The sequence below is a fragment of the Colossoma macropomum genome, unplaced genomic scaffold (genome assembly GCF_904425465.1).
Source record: "Colossoma macropomum unplaced genomic scaffold, Colossoma_macropomum, whole genome shotgun sequence".
Taxonomy (NCBI): Eukaryota; Metazoa; Chordata; class Actinopteri; order Characiformes; family Serrasalmidae; genus Colossoma; species Colossoma macropomum.
This window is the reverse complement of record NW_023494784.1, coordinates 5957835-5976889: the sequence shown is the minus strand read 5'-3', so window position 1 is coordinate 5976889 and position 19055 is coordinate 5957835. Positions and strand designations below refer to the sequence as shown.

The window sequence follows — 19055 nt, the reverse complement described above, 5'->3', positions numbered from 1 at the left end:
TGTATAAAATTACAGCTTTTTTTGTTGTTGTTTTTTAAATACGGCTGCCGATAACTTGGACTACTGGAACCAGTGTCTCATTATAGCTCATATAGTGTGGAGAGTTTCCTGCCAGTGTTTCTGTTCTGTGTTCTAAAGCTCTCTCTCTCTCTCTCTCTCTCTCTCTCTCTCTCTCTCTCTCTCTCTCTATCTATCTATCTATCTATCTATCTATCTATCTATCTCTCTCTCTCTCTCTCTCTCTCTCTCTCTCTCTCTCTCTCTCTCTCTCTCTCTCTCTCTCAGCCCTGTTGGCATCAGGACCCTTCCCAGGAGGAATTTCTCTCAGTTCGTTCTTTATCCTGCCATCTCCGCGGGGGTTATCTTGGCCCCTGGTCTGCGATGGTTTGACAGCGGCGTCTCTCCTGCAGTGCCCTTCCTGAAGGGGATCCAGAGAGGATTATCCGGCGGATGATGCGTCAGGAGAAAGCGGAGGAGAGGCTGTGTGTTCATCATCCGCGCTCGTGTCACAGCCAGCCTGAGAGCAGATCCGGACAGCCCGCCGCTCGCACTCCTGTCACGGCTAAAGCGATGAAACCCGGCCTTCGGCTTCAGGTAGCTCCTCAAACGACCGTCCACCCACAGAGTGGGCACACCTCACTCTTCAGCTCACTCTCTCTGCACCCAGCGCTCAGTCACCCCTCAGATTAATCACATAAGGGTGCTAAAAAGGGTTCACTGCAATCTTAACAAGAGAAATCATTTTAAATCTGAGTCTGAATATCAAAAATGTCTCATTCTGACACGTTTATGGGAATATTATAAATTATTTGACTTATTTCTAGATGTTTTTCCTTGTTTTAAAGTAAAATTATCCCACTATTTAGCAGATAATTTTACTTGTTTTTTAAAATAAGATATATAATACAACTTCTTCAAATGAGTAAAAATGTCTAGACATAAGTTAAATAATATTATATGCTCACAATAATCTCAACATGAGAGATATTAAATATTTAGACTAGAATTAAGACAATTCCACTTATAAAAATGTCACTTTGGAGTGAAAATACATCACTGCCTTCAGTTTAATTAAACTGTAATGTTACTACTGAACTGTAAAATATTCTTATAATATCTTGACCAGTAAAAATATCCTTAAATGTAGTCAATATCTAATATTTATCTAGATTGATTTAGCAATATTATTTGATCAGTTTATTTCCACACACTTAATTTCCATGTAGTGAAAGTTTTTTGTTCCACTGGTAGATCATTTTACCTGTTTCTAGAAATAATGCAGATAAATTTGCTTGTTTCAATAAATTCTGCAGGAGGAGGGGGCAGTCACACTGGGGCCTTTGGTGCAGGGGGGCCTGTGGCAACCAGCCCCCCAGTTATTATTGTTGTTATTATTATTATTATTATTATTATTATTATTATTATTATTATTATTATTATTGGGCCCCACCAGGAACCAGGACATCACCTTTTTTTCAACCAGCCCTGAACCTCTTAACGCTAACGTCACACACTTCACCCCAACTCAATTGCACATCACTCTCATCATCCACAGTTTCATTCAGGGTCACACTGACCTGAACACTCCTGCACGGCTACAGCCGTCATGCTGAGGGAGAGAGAGAGAGAGAGAGAGACTGAGGGACAGAGAGGGAGAGAGTGAGGGAGAGAGAGGGAGAGAGTGAGGGAGACTGAGGGAGAGAGTGAGGGAAAAATATGCCAGTGCACACAATTTCTGTAAAGACAGATCTGCAACACAAGAAGACGACACATAAGAAAACAAGCCCAACCTCAGGGCAGATAGCAGAGACACTCACAAATTACCCAGATGGAATGGTTTGTTTGGTGCTTTTTGTACATACGTTGTTGTTTCTAGTGTGAATTTATATACTATTTTGTTTTACAATAAATAAATAATAATTTCTATTATTATATTATTCTTATATTATTATTATATTATATTATATTGTTATAATTGGTAGTTTCTAGTACCCAATTTTTTATTTTATTTTTATTTTTTTTCACCCTTTGACATAATTTGAAATTGGTGGTTTCCCTTTACATTGTTTCAAAATCTCATGATGAATGGACCAATAGAAATGGCCCAGAAATGACCCAGAATAAATACTTTCTCCATTAACTTCCACTAATAGTTGAACAGTCCGACAGTATGCTGGGATCTGTGTATATGTGTGTGTGTGTGTATATATATAATATATATATATATATATATATATATATATAGCAAGAGGAGTAACTTGACTCACAGTAATAAAAAATATAACTTTAAAATAAGTTGTTAACTTAAACAGTGCACTGCTATTGGAGGTTTTAAAAATATGTGAATAAGACAAAAATACAAACTCTACTCTAAAACAAGTGCACGCAAGTCTTTGCTACACTGTTAAAGTATTTTCACTGTCAAAGTGCAGTAAAATGTAATCATCAATGTGCGCATTTATAAAAAAAATTGATTAAATACATAAATAGACTGTGCTTGGCCTCAAACTCCGCCTACAAGCACAGCCACTGGCTCATGAGCAGCTGAACACTTTTATTGGCTTTTGCTGAAACATCTGCTTGAATTAGGGCATGTTTCATGTAAATGATATGTAAATGAGGTGTTAGTAGGCTGGCGCTTGATTTCACGCACTGAAGCCGACTGCGCTCAAATCTTCGCTTGTACGAAAGTTTCAAAAATCAGATGCAGAGTAGTTTGTATGTCATTAAAGGTGGTCAAATCTACATTCGTTTTTAAGCAACTTCGATGAATGAGGGTCATCACCGCTGTCGGAACAAAACCTTTTATCTCCATTTTTGTGGTTTTTCAGTTTTTCACATAATTTGAAAATACCTGTTGGCCTTTACATTATATGTAAATTTCATGATGAATGGACCAAGAGAAACAGCCCAAAATACTTGGAAAAAAGTCTGGTTCCATTGACTTACATTAAAAGTAAAGTAGGTTCACTGTCAAAGTGCAGTAAAATGTGCAAATTTATTAAAAAAATAGATTAAATATATGAACAGACTGTGCATACACTGTATTTTAACCCTGCTGTTGATTTACAGAAATATAATGTAAATTCCCAAAAAATATCTTGACTTTTTTCACTTTCTTAGAAATTAAATGACCGTATTTTTACAGATTTTGATCATCATTGAAAAACAATTTTACTGGTAATTAACACGTTTGGTCTGAAGCCCCGTTGCCAAACTTTTTACCATATTTTTACAGTATTTTTTTTATTTTCATTTTATTTATTTATTTTTACTCTATACACACACATTATTTTAAAGTTAAGATATTTTTACAATTAATTTTAGCAGTTGCTGTTAATCAATCCATCTGTTTGGATATGCAGCCCTACCAAATCCCCGTACGTCGCTGCACAGAAGGAAAACATTTAGGTAAATCCTGCTCTTCATATATATAAAGACGGACACTTTGCTGAAGGTGAAGCTGAGTGCTGAAGATAAATGTACAGAAACCATCAGCACAGAGCTGCTTTATGATAGACTGAAAGTTTGCAGAGTGAAAATTAAACGTTAGTGGTAAAATTTCAGAAGACGGCACAGGGTCCCCAGGTTTGTGATGGACTGTGTAATTGCCCACCAGGCCGACTCCCCAGCCGGGACCTCGGCGTTCACGGCTGCGGGGCTGTGATGGATATAGAGCTGTGCAGGTGAGCGGGAGTAAAGCTCTCTCCTCCAGCAGCCTCTCCAGAACGTTTCACTGGGTGACAGCAGTGCGTAATGAAGAAGGATGGCAGCCATTTTGTGTCAGTCTGCTCGTTTCCTGTCACTTAAGCGGCTTAAGGCGATGGTTTATTCGGCCTATTAGAGGGAGAGGACTGACACGGTGATTTGCGATGTCTCACTGTTTAAGCTGCGTTCATCACTCTTCGTCTCTCTGCTCGTAAGCATTCGCAAAGATTGTGAAAGGAATAGTTTCACAAAAAATCGAATTCCCCTCTCACTCCAAATGCAGCCGATCAGCCGAGCCATGGTTGATGTCTGATATTTGCTTCTTTGGTTTCTGAACTGAAGCTATGAGGCTAATGTAGCTAACAGGTAATGGAAACTTATGTACACCAGTTAGCACAGGACAAAGTGGAGAGACATTCAGGCTTGATGGCGACTGTTTTTAGCTATGTGACGTAGTGTTGTCCCTTTTATAGATAACAACAGTGTTAATTAAACACAGTGCACTGTTATTATATGAACATATCGCTACTGTCAGAACAAAACCTCATCTACAAAATGGTAACTTTACAGGAGAAGGAAAAAACCTACTTTACTTTTAATGTAAGTCAATGGAACCAAACTTTATTCCAAGTATTTTTGGGCTGTTTCTCTTGGTCCATTCATCATGAAATTTACATATAATGTAAAGGCCAACAGGTATTTTCAAATTATGTGAAAAACTGAAAAACCACAAAAATGGAGATAAAAGGTTTTGTTCCGACAGTAGTGACAACCCTCATTCATTGAAGTTACTTAAAAACGAATGTAGATTTGACCACCTTTAACGACGTACAAACTAGTCTGCATCTGATTTTTGAAACTTTCGTACAAGCGAAGATTTGAGCGCAGTCGGCTTTAGTGCGTGAAATCAAGCGCCAGCCTACTAACACCTCATTTACATATCATTTACATGAAACATGCCCTAATTCATGCAGATGTTTCAGCAGAAGCAAATAAAACAGCGTTCAGCTGCTCATGAGCCAGTGGCTGTGCTTGTAGGCGGAGTTTGAGGCCAAGCAGGGAGTGCACTGCTCCCCCTATTGACCAAACTTTACAGTGTTAAAATTACAGCCACTGGAAAAAATTATATATATGAAACAAACAAAACATCTTAATTTTAGACTTTAGCATGATGTGATTATTTTCCTAAACAGCAGATTTAAACACTGTATTATTGCAGTCTATGACACTAGCTGTGTTGTGTATTGTGGGCGGAGTCCATAGTACAAAACAAAAGCACAGTGTAAGGTCTTTAAATGGAACCTGGAATAATTGCGGCGTTTGATTATACCAATATGCATGTTAAGTAAGTGCATCCACTTTTGTGCTGGATGTTCAAAAATGATTAATGTTGTTATTTTTTTTTATTTGTATTCTTTTTATCAGTATTATAGATTATGTAGATCAGGGGTGTCAAACTCAACCACTAAAAGGGCCATATTAAAAAAGTCTCAGCAAATCTGTGGGCCAGCTGTTTTTATTTATTTTTCCTTAACATTTTGACATAACAGTTTAAAATATGACAAAACTACCACCGCAACAAATAGGCACTGAATACTTGAGCAATTCAAAATTGATTTTAAACAAATATATACAATTTAATATAAAACAATAGACTACATTAGCTGCAGATAACGAGACACCTGGCATGTTTTTTGTATTGTTTTGTTTTTATGGTGCTCTCTCATAGATTGTTGTTGTGGAGGGGGTGGGAGAACACGTTGCGTTGCAGTGCATGCTGGGGACTGTAGTGTAGTTCATGGTAAAATGGGCGAATATTAATTACAATGATTTTGCCGGCCGAATGAGATTGTGCCATGGGCCTGACTTGGCCTGCAGTCCCATTGGATGTAGATAATAGTTTCGGTTTGTTAACCACAAATCAAGCATTTTTCATGTTGTTAGACTATTACGTTCACATTTACACGCACTTCAGGCGTCAGTTTGATTGTACAGATACGCCAAAGAGGAAACTGAGAGAATAACAACACTGGTGGTGAGATTTATGATCAGATTTAACCAGTGTGCTCTAAACAGACCCAAATACAGATTTGAATAGTGGATGCAGTTTTATTTGAACATAATAGGTCCCAGTTTTTGGGTAGGAGAAGCTTATAACCTCTTTGTTTATCAGACCTACACCTCACTACATAGTTCTGCCTTCAGGTCCTGTTAGAGATGTCAGAATTGTGAGATATGTGCACATGAACGCCACCACAAAGTCATAATTACTAGTGAGAAATCAGATTTTTCTCTAAGCCCAGACTTTCAGAGTTGTGGCCATCCATAAAGAGGTCATTGTAGCCACTGATATCTGTGTTGTGTTGTCATGATCGGCCTCTAACAGTGTCCATCAGTTATCTTTGATTGATTTCTATTCATGTTGGTCTTGTTGTGTTATTGTTTTGCTATGCCGTGTCGTCCAGAAGAGGATGGGTCTTGGTTCCTCTCAAGGTTTCTTCCTCTCAAGGAGTTTTTCTTGGCACTGTTGCCCCTGGCGACGCTCACTGGGGCTTGGCCCCCCGATTTTCTGTTATGCTGCTTTGTGGCAGTGGCTGTTTAAAAAGTGCTACATAAATAAATCTTGAATTGAGCTGAGCTGAACTGTAAACTGGTTGAATTTCAGTTATTCAGCAGCCAAAAGGCTCTGAAGCCTTTTTCCTCTGATCCACTGGATGTGAGCATATGCTCTGTGATTCAGCGCTTCTAACTGATGAAAACACACCGAGCATCCTCTGCTCTCTCATTACGTTCCAGAAACACAGAGTGACTTTCGCTCTTGGATGACAGAAAATCAAAAAGAAAACAAAAAAAATGTCTTTCTTTCCAGCCTGTCTGTTTTTTCTCCAACCAAAACCACTTAAAATCATCTCACGTCAAACCTACCACCTCAGTAACGAGTTTACGATCGCTGTGAATCTCCGGCTGCATTCGAATAACTGAATGAATCTTCCTTTCATATCTGCTTTTATCGATTCTGCCTGATCTGTAGCTCATGGACTAAATATATATCTCACTGCAAAAAATGCACCCATCAAGTCAAATTATCTTAAATCTAGATGACAAATCTAATATTTCTCATGGTGAGATTGTTGTAAGATTAATAAGAGATTATTTAACTTATTTCTAGGCATTTTTTTTCTTGTCTTGAATAAACGTATCAAGACAAATCATCTCACTGTACTGGCAGATAATTTAGTCTGTTTTGAGCTAATATCTTAAAATAAGCAAAATTATCTGCCAATATGGTGAGATAATTTTACCAGAATGCATAAGCAGCACATAAACCATAAAAAATGGTGTCTTTTCAAGTGAAATGATCTTAAATTTTGTCAATAAGACTAATGTTTCCCATTTTAGATGATTGTGCACTTATTATAAGATTATCCATCTTATTTCTAGATATTATTTACTTGTTTTAGGTAATTTTATGAAGTGAAATCATCTATACTGGCAGATCATTGTGCTGGTTTCAAGCACATTTATTATGTTATAGTGAGATAAATTTACTTACTAAAATGACCTAAACATTTAAATAATGTCTAGAAATAAGGAAAAGAATCTAAAATTAAGCTTAAAACAATCTCAACAGGGAAAATATTAGATTTATTGACTATATTTAAGATAATTTCACTTGACAAGATACAATTTTTGCAGTGTACTTAACCATGCAGTCCAGCCTTTACATGGAATAATAAAAGATATACAATATATTTTAATGCACACACTGATAGACACACAAACAATGCATTTAACATTCATAATTTGACCCTAAAATATCAAGTACTATACTTGAAGCACTGAGTGATGGTGTTTAAATGTCCATACCATTTTTATTATTGTTATTAATAGTTAATAATTATTATAGATGTTTTATATGGTTTGTGTAGGTTAGATTTCCTTTAAAAGAGCACGCTGAGAGACGTTAGAGTGCCCTGCCTGTTACCTCCAGTGCAGCGTATCGCTGTGTTGTATTGATTATGCTGCAGATTTTTGCTGATTCAGGAGAATTACTAAGCCCTCATGACCATAAAGTCTGTTAGAGTAAACTGTGTGCTCATAACTGAGATGAGTTTTGTTGTTCTGGGGCCACATTACAGCCAGAGGGAGTGTCCTTATTGCAGAGCGGAGACCGTTACATGGTGTGGCTATTAGCAGGGCTATTTTAACTTTATTTATTTATTTAATTTAATTAATCGCACTGCAGAATTGCACAGACCTTTTGTTTGTGTCTGTGTGCTGAGCGAAAAATGTGGGCGCCCCTGGTCAAAATACATGTTTTTATTAATTTTCTATTCAAATATAGCCTACAGAGAGCAAACCTTTAATGCATATTTAATAAGAAGATTTGAAAAAGTTATATTATATATATATATATATATATATATATATATATATATATATATATATATATATATCACTGTTGTCGGAAGAAAAACTCCATCTCCATTTTTGTTGTTTTTCAGTTTTTAAAATGCCCGTTGTCCTTTATGTTGTGTGTACATTTTATGATGCGTGGACCGAAAGAAACGGCCCAAAATGACTTGGAAAAAAGTCTGGTTCCATTGACTTACATTAAAAGTAAAGTAGGTTGTTTTTTTCTTGTAATTTGGAGATACGAGGTTTTCTTCCAACAACAGCAAGATATATATATATATATATATATATATATATATATATATATATATATATATATATATATATATATATATATATATATATATACTCAATAAATAGAAAAACGTGTGTAAAACCTAATTTAACATATTGGAAAAAAATAAATGGAAAATGTGCAAAAGCAAATGTAATATTTTATTTGTTTACTTATTTTATTTTTTTTACCACCATGTTCAACTCAATAAATAGAAATTACACACCAAAATTTCCAGAAAAAAGTTTGCTCTCTGTATGAGAGTATGTGTTAACTTATTGACTAAAGTTAGATAAAAATAAAAAAAAAAATAAATAAATAAAAAAAAGAAAAAACTCACTCTCTTTAAACTTAACACCCTAAAATGAAAACAGAAAACTATGTTAATGTTCCAAACATAATAAACATCACTGGTCAAATATGAGAATTTAAACTGTCCGATGAGAAACAAACGGCTGTTTATCAAGCTAAATGCTGAACCAGGAAACATTGATGATATCTAGTTTTAAAAAAAGTATTTCTGAATCGTGATTGAAACTGTTGGCAGCAAGTAAATGAGAGGTCCTCATCTTTACTAACTCCAGGTTTGTTTTTCATTGCACATCTTGCACTAAATGGTCTATGACTGGAAGTTTTGTATGTCAGTCAAACGGCCCTCTTATCAAAGATGATGGTTCTCAAAACCACCTGCACTGGGGCTCAGTCATGCTGGAACAGAAAAGGTTCTTCCCCAAACTGTTCCACAAAGTTGGAAGTGTACAACTGTCCAAAATGTCTTGTTCTGCTGAAGCATTAAGATTCCCTTCACTGGAACTAAGGGTTCTAGACCAACCCCTGAAAAACAGCCCCATATCATCATCCCTCCTTCACCAAACTCTACAGCTGGCACAGTGCAGTCAGGCAGGTAACGTTCTCCTGGCATTCGCCAAACCCAGACTCGTCCATCAGACTGACAGATAGAGAAGTGTGATTGGTCACTGTACAGAATACATTTCCACTGCTCCAGAGTCCAGTGGCGGCGCTTTACTCCACTCCATCTGACGCTTGTTATTGTGCTTGGTGATGTAAGGCTTGAATGCAGCTGCTCGGCCATGGAAACCCTGCCATGAAGCTCCCAGCCCATTTTTTGTGCTGGAGGTTCGGAACTCTGCCGTTATTGATCAGCAGAGTATTTGTGACTTAAGTCAAAGATGGTGGTTCTCAAAACAAACCCGGTCTGGCTATCAAACCTGTATTTCAACGCAGCTTTACACAGCCTGCAGTACACTTGGTTTGAGATGAGGTTATGAGGTTTTCTTATGACAGCAACAAAATGCTTAAAAAAAAAGTGTCAGTTAATTTTAATCATCAATTATAATCATCATCAAAACTCCTTAGCCTGTACTGACTGACTGGAGCCAACTGGAGGCATTACTGTAGAGGAATCCCCACAGAAAGAGGAGTTATCTGCACTAAATGGAGGAGGATTAGCAGCCTTTGTTTCTTCTGTCAGAGCTGTCTGCGTCCTGCAGGGAGGATAGAGGGAGACGGACGATGGAGAGAGCTCAGCCAAGACTGACGCTGTGTTTCAAATGGAGTATTTCTGTAACATCTTAGCATTTAGTGCAAGTAAGATGTTCGTGTTAGGAAATGAAATTGGAAGTGGTCAGTGGGGAACCCTCAGGGCCTTCTAGACCTCCAGAGAACAGGGTAAAAAGGGCTAACAGAGCATGCAGAGGAGCAGATGGTATCAAGTAAATGAGATGTACTCATGCGTCTGTAATTGTAGAACTACAGAGTGCACTTTTATCACAAGTGGAGCTGATAAAATGGACAGAGTGTAGATGCAAGGAACTGCAGTTGAAATAGCCAGTTGGTGTTTGTACATACATACATACATACATACATACATACATGCATATATATATGGACAAAAGTATGGGGACATGTACAAGAGATTTTATGAACCCCATTCTAAATCCATAGGCATTAATATGGAGTTGGTCCCCTTTGCAGCTCTAACAGCTTCCACTCTTCTGGGAAGCTTCTACAAGATGTTGGAGAGAGTCTGTGGGAATTTCTGCCCATTTATCCAGAAGAGCATTTGTGAGGTCAGACACTGATGTTGGACGAGAGGGCCTGGCTCACAATCTCTGTTCTAGTTCATCCCAAAGGTGTTTGATGGGGTTGAGGTCAGGGCTCTGTGAGGGCCAGTCAAGTTCTTCCACACCAAACTCACCCAGTCAGGCCTTTATGGAGCTGCTTTATGCACTGGGGCTCAGTCATGCTGGAACAGGAAAGGTTCTTCCTCAAACTGTTCCACAGAGTTGGAAGTGTACAATTGTCCAAAATGTCTTGTTCTACTGAAGCATTAAGATTCCCTTCACTGGAACTAAGGGTTCTAGATCAACCCCTGAAAAACAGCCCCATATCATCATCCCTCCTCCACCAAACTCTACAGCTGGCACAGTGCAGTCAGGCAGGTAACGTTCTCCTGGCATTCTCCAAACCCAGACTCGTCCATCAGACTGACAGATAGAGAAGCTGATTGGTCACTCCACAGAACACGTTTCCACTGCTCCAGAGTCCAGTGGCGGCGCTTTACTCCACTCCATCTGACGCTTGTTATTGTGCTTGGTGATGTAAGGCTTGAATGCAGCTGCTCAGCCATGGAAACCCTGCCATGAAGCTCCTGGCACACAGTTTTTGTGCTGATGTTGATGCCAGAGGAGGTGTAAAGTCTGCACTCAGCACTCAGAGACCTGCTCTGTAACTTTACATGGTCTGACACTTTGTGACTGAGTTGCTGTGGTTCCTAAATGCTTCCCGTCCTTTTTTTCAATAATACCACTCACAGTTTATTGTGGAAAATCTAGGAGGGAAGAAATTTTGTGAACTATTTTGTTGCAGTGATAGCGTCGTATTACAGCATCACACTCGAATTCAGTGAGCTCTTTAGAGTGACTCATTCTTTCACATATGGCAGACTGCATGGCTTGGTGCTGGATTTTATACACCTGTGGCAATGGGACTGAATGAAACACCTGAATTCAATGATTAAGAGGTTTGTCCCAATACTTTTGTCCATCTAGTGTATGTGTGTATATACCGATCACTATGACCCTAACATGCCTAACAACCCACCAAGGCATGGGCTCTACAAGACCTCTGAGGGTGCCCTGAGGTATCTAGCATCAAGACGTTAGCAGCAGATCCTTTAAGTCATGTAAGTTGCGAGATGTAGCCACCATGGATCGGACTTGTTATTCCAGCACATCCCAGCAATGCTCAATTGGATTGAGATCTATGGACTTTGGTGGCCATGGAGGCACCTTGAACTCTTCATCATGTTCCTCAAACCATTCCTGAGCAATGTGCTGTGTGGAGGGGTGCATCCACATGATATAAAAGAAAATGGCAGTCACTGGACCAGGTGATCAGTTGTGACACTCATGTGCCCATTTTAGGTGCTTTTGACAGCAGACAGGAGGCAGCACTGACCAGTCTGCATCACACCTTGCCCCATGTGCAGCAAGGTGTGATGCGCTGTGTTGTGACACATTCGTCCCGTAACCATCATTGAAAATTCATGTGACTTGTGTCACAGTAGCCCTTCTGTCAGTTCAGTTCAGACGGGAGAGCCTTCAGTGTCCTTGCACATCGATGAGCCTTGGGCACCCAACACCCTGTCACTGGTTTGTGGTTTGTCCCTCCTCGGTCCACTGTTAGTAGGTACTCACCACTGCTGACTGGGAGCCACGGAAGCCTTGCCCTTTTGGACATGCTCCAACCCCGTCGTCTGGACATGATGATTTGACTCTCGTCAAAGTCCCTTAGGTCTTCATGCCTGCGCACATCCAACTCTTCGACTATGAGAACTGACTACAGAATCCGAGCAGAGTTACAGTTTCTAGACTGTGAAGGACCAAGTGGGTAACCAGTCTGCTACAGCGCCACCCTGAGGCACAGCAGTGCTGCAGCTCTAGTTAGTTAAGAATAACATAGACAGAAGCTGATTGTGGGTGAATCAGATAAACAATGACCTCGGAAACTGTATTAGAGTGTCTATTCTTCCCTGACGGACAGTGTAACGTCCCAAGCTTATTTTCAGGGAACCCCCAGAATTTTGTTTTTGAGACATTCAGGGGGTCCAAAAGGTTAAACCCCACAGAACCCCATGTATTTCGCACGTTGATTTTTATGCACAATTGCTGTTTATTTGCTGAATTTTGCACAATGGGGAAAAATCCAGAACATAAAATGTGTTTCAGTTCCCCTCGAGAGTTATATGAGCATAATAAGACAAATGTGATTAATCACGATTAATTATTTTTTCATATATGTGGGTATGAGTGTGTGAACCACTTCAGGTTGGGAGGAACTGAAGCACTGGGTGCGCGCACACACACACACACACACAGGAAGATAGTGTTAGTGTTGTGTTTCCTGTTGCCCTCACTGCAGAGACACGGCGCCCAGCAAAATTTGATAAACTACATCTCACCTTTAGGAGGTGTGGGCCATAAATATTAATGCTGCCTCTGTTGATCTGTATTCTGTTTATATTTGAGGCACTATCCGCCCGTACGTCTAAGAAGAAATAACGCTTAACTCCAGCAACATTAATCTCCCGGTGGAATAAGCTACCTTCACAAGATAAAACCACTTAAAGCAAGTAAAATGTCTGTCTGTGGTTGAATAATCTCATTCTCACAACAATCTGATCAAGAAAATATCAAACGTATTGATTATTACTTTTTTAGATTTCAGTTCACATCATTTTAACAGTGTAAATCCAGTAGACACTCCCATCTTTGGAATGCTTGAAGACATCTGAATAACACTTGGTTTGAAGGTAATAGGCACAGAGATTTTTAACATGTTGTGTAATTACATTGTTATTACATGATTAGGAGGCGATTAGATTAGAATGCGACAGAGGGAGTTTAAGGTTATGCAAATTACGGAATTTAATTTGCTTATTACTGAGCAGGCTTGTAAATACATACATACATCATCTAAACCACTTATCCTTCTGGGTCGCAGTGGGGTGCTGGAGCCTATCCCAGCTGTCATTGGGTGGAAGGCAGGATACACCCTGGACAGGTCGCCAGTCCATCGCAGGGCAGACAGACAGACACATTCACACCTAGGGGCAATTCAGCATGTCCAATCAGCCTGACTGCATGTCTTTGGACTGTGGGAGGAAACCGGAGTACCCGGAGGAAACCCACGCAGACACGAGGAGAACAGGCAAACTCCACACAGAAATGACCCTGGTCACCCGGCCGGGAATCGAACCCAGGCCATTCTTGCTGTGAGGTGACAGCGCCACCGTGCCGCCGGCTTGTAAATACTAAATATAAGTAAATAAATAATAAATAACATTGAAGACTCTCACTGGACTAACATCAGGGATAATCAATCAAATTACAGGTGAAGCTAATCCAGCTCCATTAACACTTAGGTACATAATCCATTATGTACATTATTGCAACTGCAGTTTAAATCAGTATGAAATATACTGCAGCATCACAATAATAATTCCAGAATCATAAGGATTGTGAGAAAAACGTACCACTAAAGTTATCAATAGTTATTATATTAATAGTTCATAATATTTCATAGAAATTTCATTGAATTGGTGCTGGATGGATCTGGACCTCCTCTCAGAACCGAAGCTGCTGCCCGAGTGCTTTGAAAACAAGAATAGACAATGTTTTTTTTTATTATATTTTTTAAATTGTCTGACTCTGTCTTGAGAGACGATATGAGACTCCATCGTTTCTCCCTCTCTCTCTTTCCATCTCCCTGTCAAATCCAATTTGTGAAATGCTGCTGAAGCAACGAGATAAAAATCTAATTTTCCCCAATGAAATCAACCAAAAACCAATTGGGAGATGTGGGATTAAGTTTAATCGCTATTCATCCATCAATATAAAAAACTTTCCTCCGCCCGGCCGCAGCGCATCATCGCGTGTAGCTTCTGAGAGCGCGGCCGATCTATCAAAAGCGTAATTTAGATAATGCTGAGATGTAGCGTGGGCGCGCGCTACAGTGATGTGCTGGACGCGTCCGAGAGAAGATGGGACAAATTCGCTGCCGTGAATAAGCTCCGAGTGTGGCAGAGCCTTTTAAAATGACTTACTCCACCATTCCCGACTCCGATGGAGCGCTTTATTACGCCTGAAAGGAATAACTTTTACACAAAAAGAGCAGTGATGTTCCACTACAGCAGTGATGTTCACACAGATGCTAATTCCTCCTCCTAATGTACAGCACTGAGAAAACTCAGAGAGAACTGTTCCATTATTCAGCTTCCAGTTAAAACGGTCACAAAGTACTAGATACTCATTTTCAGCATCTGGACAAAAGCAGAAATCTAAAATCTCAGTATATTATTCAGTATTAATTCTGTACACTCTTAAAAAGATGGGTCTTCAAGGGTTCTTTAATAAAGACAATGGTTCTAAATACACTCAAAGAACCATTTGCATGTTTAAATGATTCTTTGCTTGGTGAAAAGGTTCCACAGGTTGATAGAGAATGCATTGTGTGAAGTTCTAGCACGAAAAAGGGTTCTTCTGTTGTTACAATGTCAAGCTTGTAACAATGGAAGAACCTCTTTTGGTCCTATACAGAGCCATTTTCAAAAAGGTTCCATATAGAACCATGTACAACACATTCTTCAATCTGAAGAACCATCTCACAGTGCGAAGAACCATTTAACCATTTAAGCATACAAATAGTTCTTTGAGTGTTTATGGTTCTATATACATTATTAAAAAGATGGTTTTTCAAGCATTCTTTAGTAAAGACAATGGTTCTAAATACACTCAAAGAACCATTTGCATGTTTAAATAGATCTTGGCATGAGAGAACTTTTCCATTATTCAGCATCCAGTTAAAACGGTTGCAAAGTACTAGATACTCATTTTCAGCATCTGGACAAAAGCAGAAATCTAATATCTCCAGTTTATTATTCAGTATTGATTCTGTACACTCTTAAAAAGATGGGTCTTCAAGGGTTCTTAAGTAAAGACAATGGTTCTGTATACATTCAAGGAACCAATTGCATGCTTAAATGGTTCTTTGCGTGGTAAAATTGGTGAGATTGATGGAGAATGTGTTGTTTAAGATTCTATAGCGGCAAAAACAGTTCTCCTATTGTTACAATGTCAAACTTGTAACAATGGAAGAACCCTTTTTGGTCCTATATAGAACCATTTTCAACACATTCTCCACCAAGCTGAAAAATCATTTCACCATGCAAAGAACTATTTAGGCATCTAAATGGTTCTATAAACACTTTTTTTTAAAAAGATGGTGTTTTCAAAGGCTCTTTAGTAAAGAAAGGGGTTCTTCAGATTGATGGAGAATGTGCTGTAGATGGTTCTGCATAGAACCTTTTTGAAAAGGGTCCTATATAGCACCCAAAATGTTCTTCTATTGCAAGCTTGACATCATAATAGAATCCTTTTTTTAAAAAAAAAGACTCCATATAGAACCATGTACAACACATTCTACATCTGAAGAACAACTTCACCATGAAAAGAACCATTTAATCATGCAAATACTTCTTTGAGTGTTTATGGTTCTATATGCATTCTTAAAAAAAGCTGGTTATTCAAAGGCTCTTTAGTAAAGAGAAGAGTTCTTCAGATTGATGGAGAATGTACTGTAGATTGTTCTATATAGAACCTTTTTGAAAAGTGTTCTATATAGCACCCAAAAGGGTTCTTCTGTTGTTACAAGCTTGACATCATCACAATAGAAGACTCTTCATATATCATGATCCTCATATGTTTCATATCTAAATGCTCCGTTATCTTCATCACTACTTTCCAAAACCGCTGCAGCAGCTTCAGCAGCTGTAAACTCTCTGCACGCCGTTTCACACGAGTCTCCAATGTGGACTGACTGAAGAATGAAGGGTTTCCGGCGTGATGGTCAGTCCTTAGTGATTTCCTGAGTGTCCATTGGTCAGTTTCACACAGAATGTAGACGGACACACAAATCCACCAGTTCCACACGGTGAGAGGCAGATGACGTGTATCTCAGCCCCTCTTCATAGGCTCATAACTCCGGATGTGAGTGTCGTATGATCTCGTGATAAGATGGAATGGAAAGGGCGACTCTACAGATTCAGGAAGTGTCTGAACTGGATTTCTGTGCTGGATCATCACAAAGATACACAAACAGATATAGAAACAGAGAATTTGATGCACAGGCGAGTTTGTGGACCCCAGAGGGTTAAACTGCCCAAATCGTGCTGTTGTAACAAAACCTTATAGCTCAAAAATGCGAAGGAAAAATGTTCTCATGTCTCCAGATCTATTTGTTTACCACCTGGAAATGAATCATGATTGCTGGTGTGGATGAGATGAATAAAAATATCCTCTATTATTGTAATCTTGGCATATTTTCCTCACTTAGACTCAGGGAGTTTTACAGAGAGAGAGAGAGAGAGAGAGAGAGAGAGAGAGAAATCACCTATTTTAACTCCTGATTGATTTTCTGCTCCTGATTCAAAGAGACTTTGTGCTCAGTGACAAGCAACTTAGTTACCAGTAACTCTTTTTTGTCACAACATAATTCCATATGTATTATTTTGTAGTTTTGGTGTCATCATTTTAAATGGTAAAAGAATAAAAAGCCCTTCTATGAATTCCAAACTTCTGACTGTGTTTACTTTACATATCAATACCATCACAAACCGTTACACAATGAAATCAAGTACAGCAGTTGTGTGAGTTTGTTTGTATGTGGTCAGTTTGAGGTATTTGTCCCAGTGAGCTGCAGTAATTGGCCAAAGTAACTCTGTTTCCTTTCCCTCTTTCAGGTCTAGGAGAGGACAGAAAGTCAATAGGCTGGACTATGAGTCTAAAAGATGGCTTTGGTGGAACTGGCTGGCCGTGGAGAGCCGGGAACTTCCTGCTTCTGTCCGTGTCTCTTGTGGTCGTCCAGGTTTGGGCAGACTTCTCCAAGGACACTCACTACTCCTGGAAAACTGGTACGCTGCTCCCAATTCTATGTGCGAGGACTAGAGCATGAAATGGGGTTTGACTATTGGTTACATGTACAGGTGTTCGGGACATGATTTATCAAAGGTTTGCCATGTTACAAAGTCGAGTACACACAACTTTGTGGGCTACAGTCGGTTCAGACAGACTTTTGTGGGCTACAGTCGAGTTCAGACAGAATTTTGTGGGCTACAGTCGAGTTCAGACAGGATTTTGTGGGGCTACAGTCGAGTTCAGACAGAATTTTGTGGGGCTACAGTCGAGTTCAGACAGGATTTTGTGGGCTACAGTCGAGTTCAGACAGGATTTTGTGGGGCTACAGTCGAGTTCAGACAGAATGTTGTGGGGCTACAGTCGAGTTTAGACAGAATTTTGTGGGCTACAGTCGAGTTCAGACAGAATTTTGTGGGCTACAGTCGGTTCAGACAGAATTTTGTGGGCTACAGTCGAGTTTAGACAGAATGTTGTGGGCTACAGTCGGTTCAGACAGAATTTTGTGGGCTACAGTCGGTTCAGACAGAATTTTGTGGGCTACAGTCGAGTTTAGACAGAATGTTGTGGGGCTACAGTCGGTTCAGACAGAATGTTGTGGGGCTACAGTCGGTTCAGACAGAATTTTGTGGGCTACAGTCGAGTTTAGACAGAATGTTGTGGGCTACAGTCGGTTCAGACAGAATTTTGTGGGCTACAGTCGAGTTCAGACAGAATGTTGTGGGCTACAGTCGAGTTCAGACAGAATTTTGTGGGCTACAGTCGGTTCAGACAGAATTTTGTGGGCTACAGTCGAGTTTAGACAGAATGTTGTGGGGCTACAGTCGGTTCAGACAGAATGTTGTGGGGCTACAGTCGGTTCAGACAGAATTTTGTGGGCTACAGTCGGGTTCAGACAGAATTTTGTGGGCTACAGTCGGTTCAGACAGAATGTTGTGGGGCTACAGTCGGTTCAGACAGAATTTTGTGGGCTACAGTCGAGTTCAGACAGAATTTTGTGGGCTACAGTCGAGTTCAGACAGAATGTTGTGGGCTACAGTCGAGTTCAGACAGAATTTTGTGGGCTACAGTCGAGTTCAGACAGAATTTCGTCAGCTACAGTCGAGATCAGACTTAATTTTGTCAGGTTAAAATTGGGATCAGACTTGACTTTAACCATTAGGACTCTGTGAGCAAGAACATCATAAGATTCTCTGAGCAGAATCAGCTTGGTGTTGGTAGTGGTGGTGTGGTTTGGAGGGGCACTGATTCCTGGACCCTCTTATTAAATATACTCCTGTGTACCTATTTGAGTCAGAAGAGGAACCTTCGGCTTTGATGGTGATGAGACTTTGATCATTCATGTCCGCTTTAATGATGTCAGTGTTCCTGTTCTCTACATGTAACAAGACAAGGTTTATGTTTCTATTGTTCCAGACAGTCACAAAACAACAGTTCCTGTAAACATGGGGGTCCTCTGGGGTCCTTTATTGGTCCTCTGTGGGTACTTGACAGTTTGGGTCCTGTGATAAGAAATGATCTTTGATGTCCCAAAGCATTTCTTAAAAAAAGCCTTGCTTTTCAAAATTTTCAACTAAACAAATATCATTCAGCGCTGCCCTCTACAGGCACATCAACAAACATCAACTAAACTATTTTGATTGGTAATGAAATGTTCACACAAT

The 19055-nt window shown here is 39.5% G+C and overlaps 1 protein-coding gene across 1 annotated transcript in view; it reads left to right on the top strand.

Moving 5' to 3' along the window:
* The first annotated feature begins 411 nt into the window (after nucleotides 1-411).
* The window catches only part of thsd7ba (thrombospondin, type I, domain containing 7Ba), a 333528-nt gene continuing 314884 nt past the window's right edge, over nucleotides 412-19055 (top strand). Inside the window, exons 1-2 of the mRNA XM_036576800.1 lie at nucleotides 412-594; nucleotides 17220-17390. Of these exons, the coding sequence (XP_036432693.1) occupies nucleotides 17255-17390 (136 nt within the window). The 5' untranslated portion in view covers nucleotides 412-594; nucleotides 17220-17254. The remainder of the gene's footprint in view (nucleotides 595-17219; nucleotides 17391-19055) is intronic.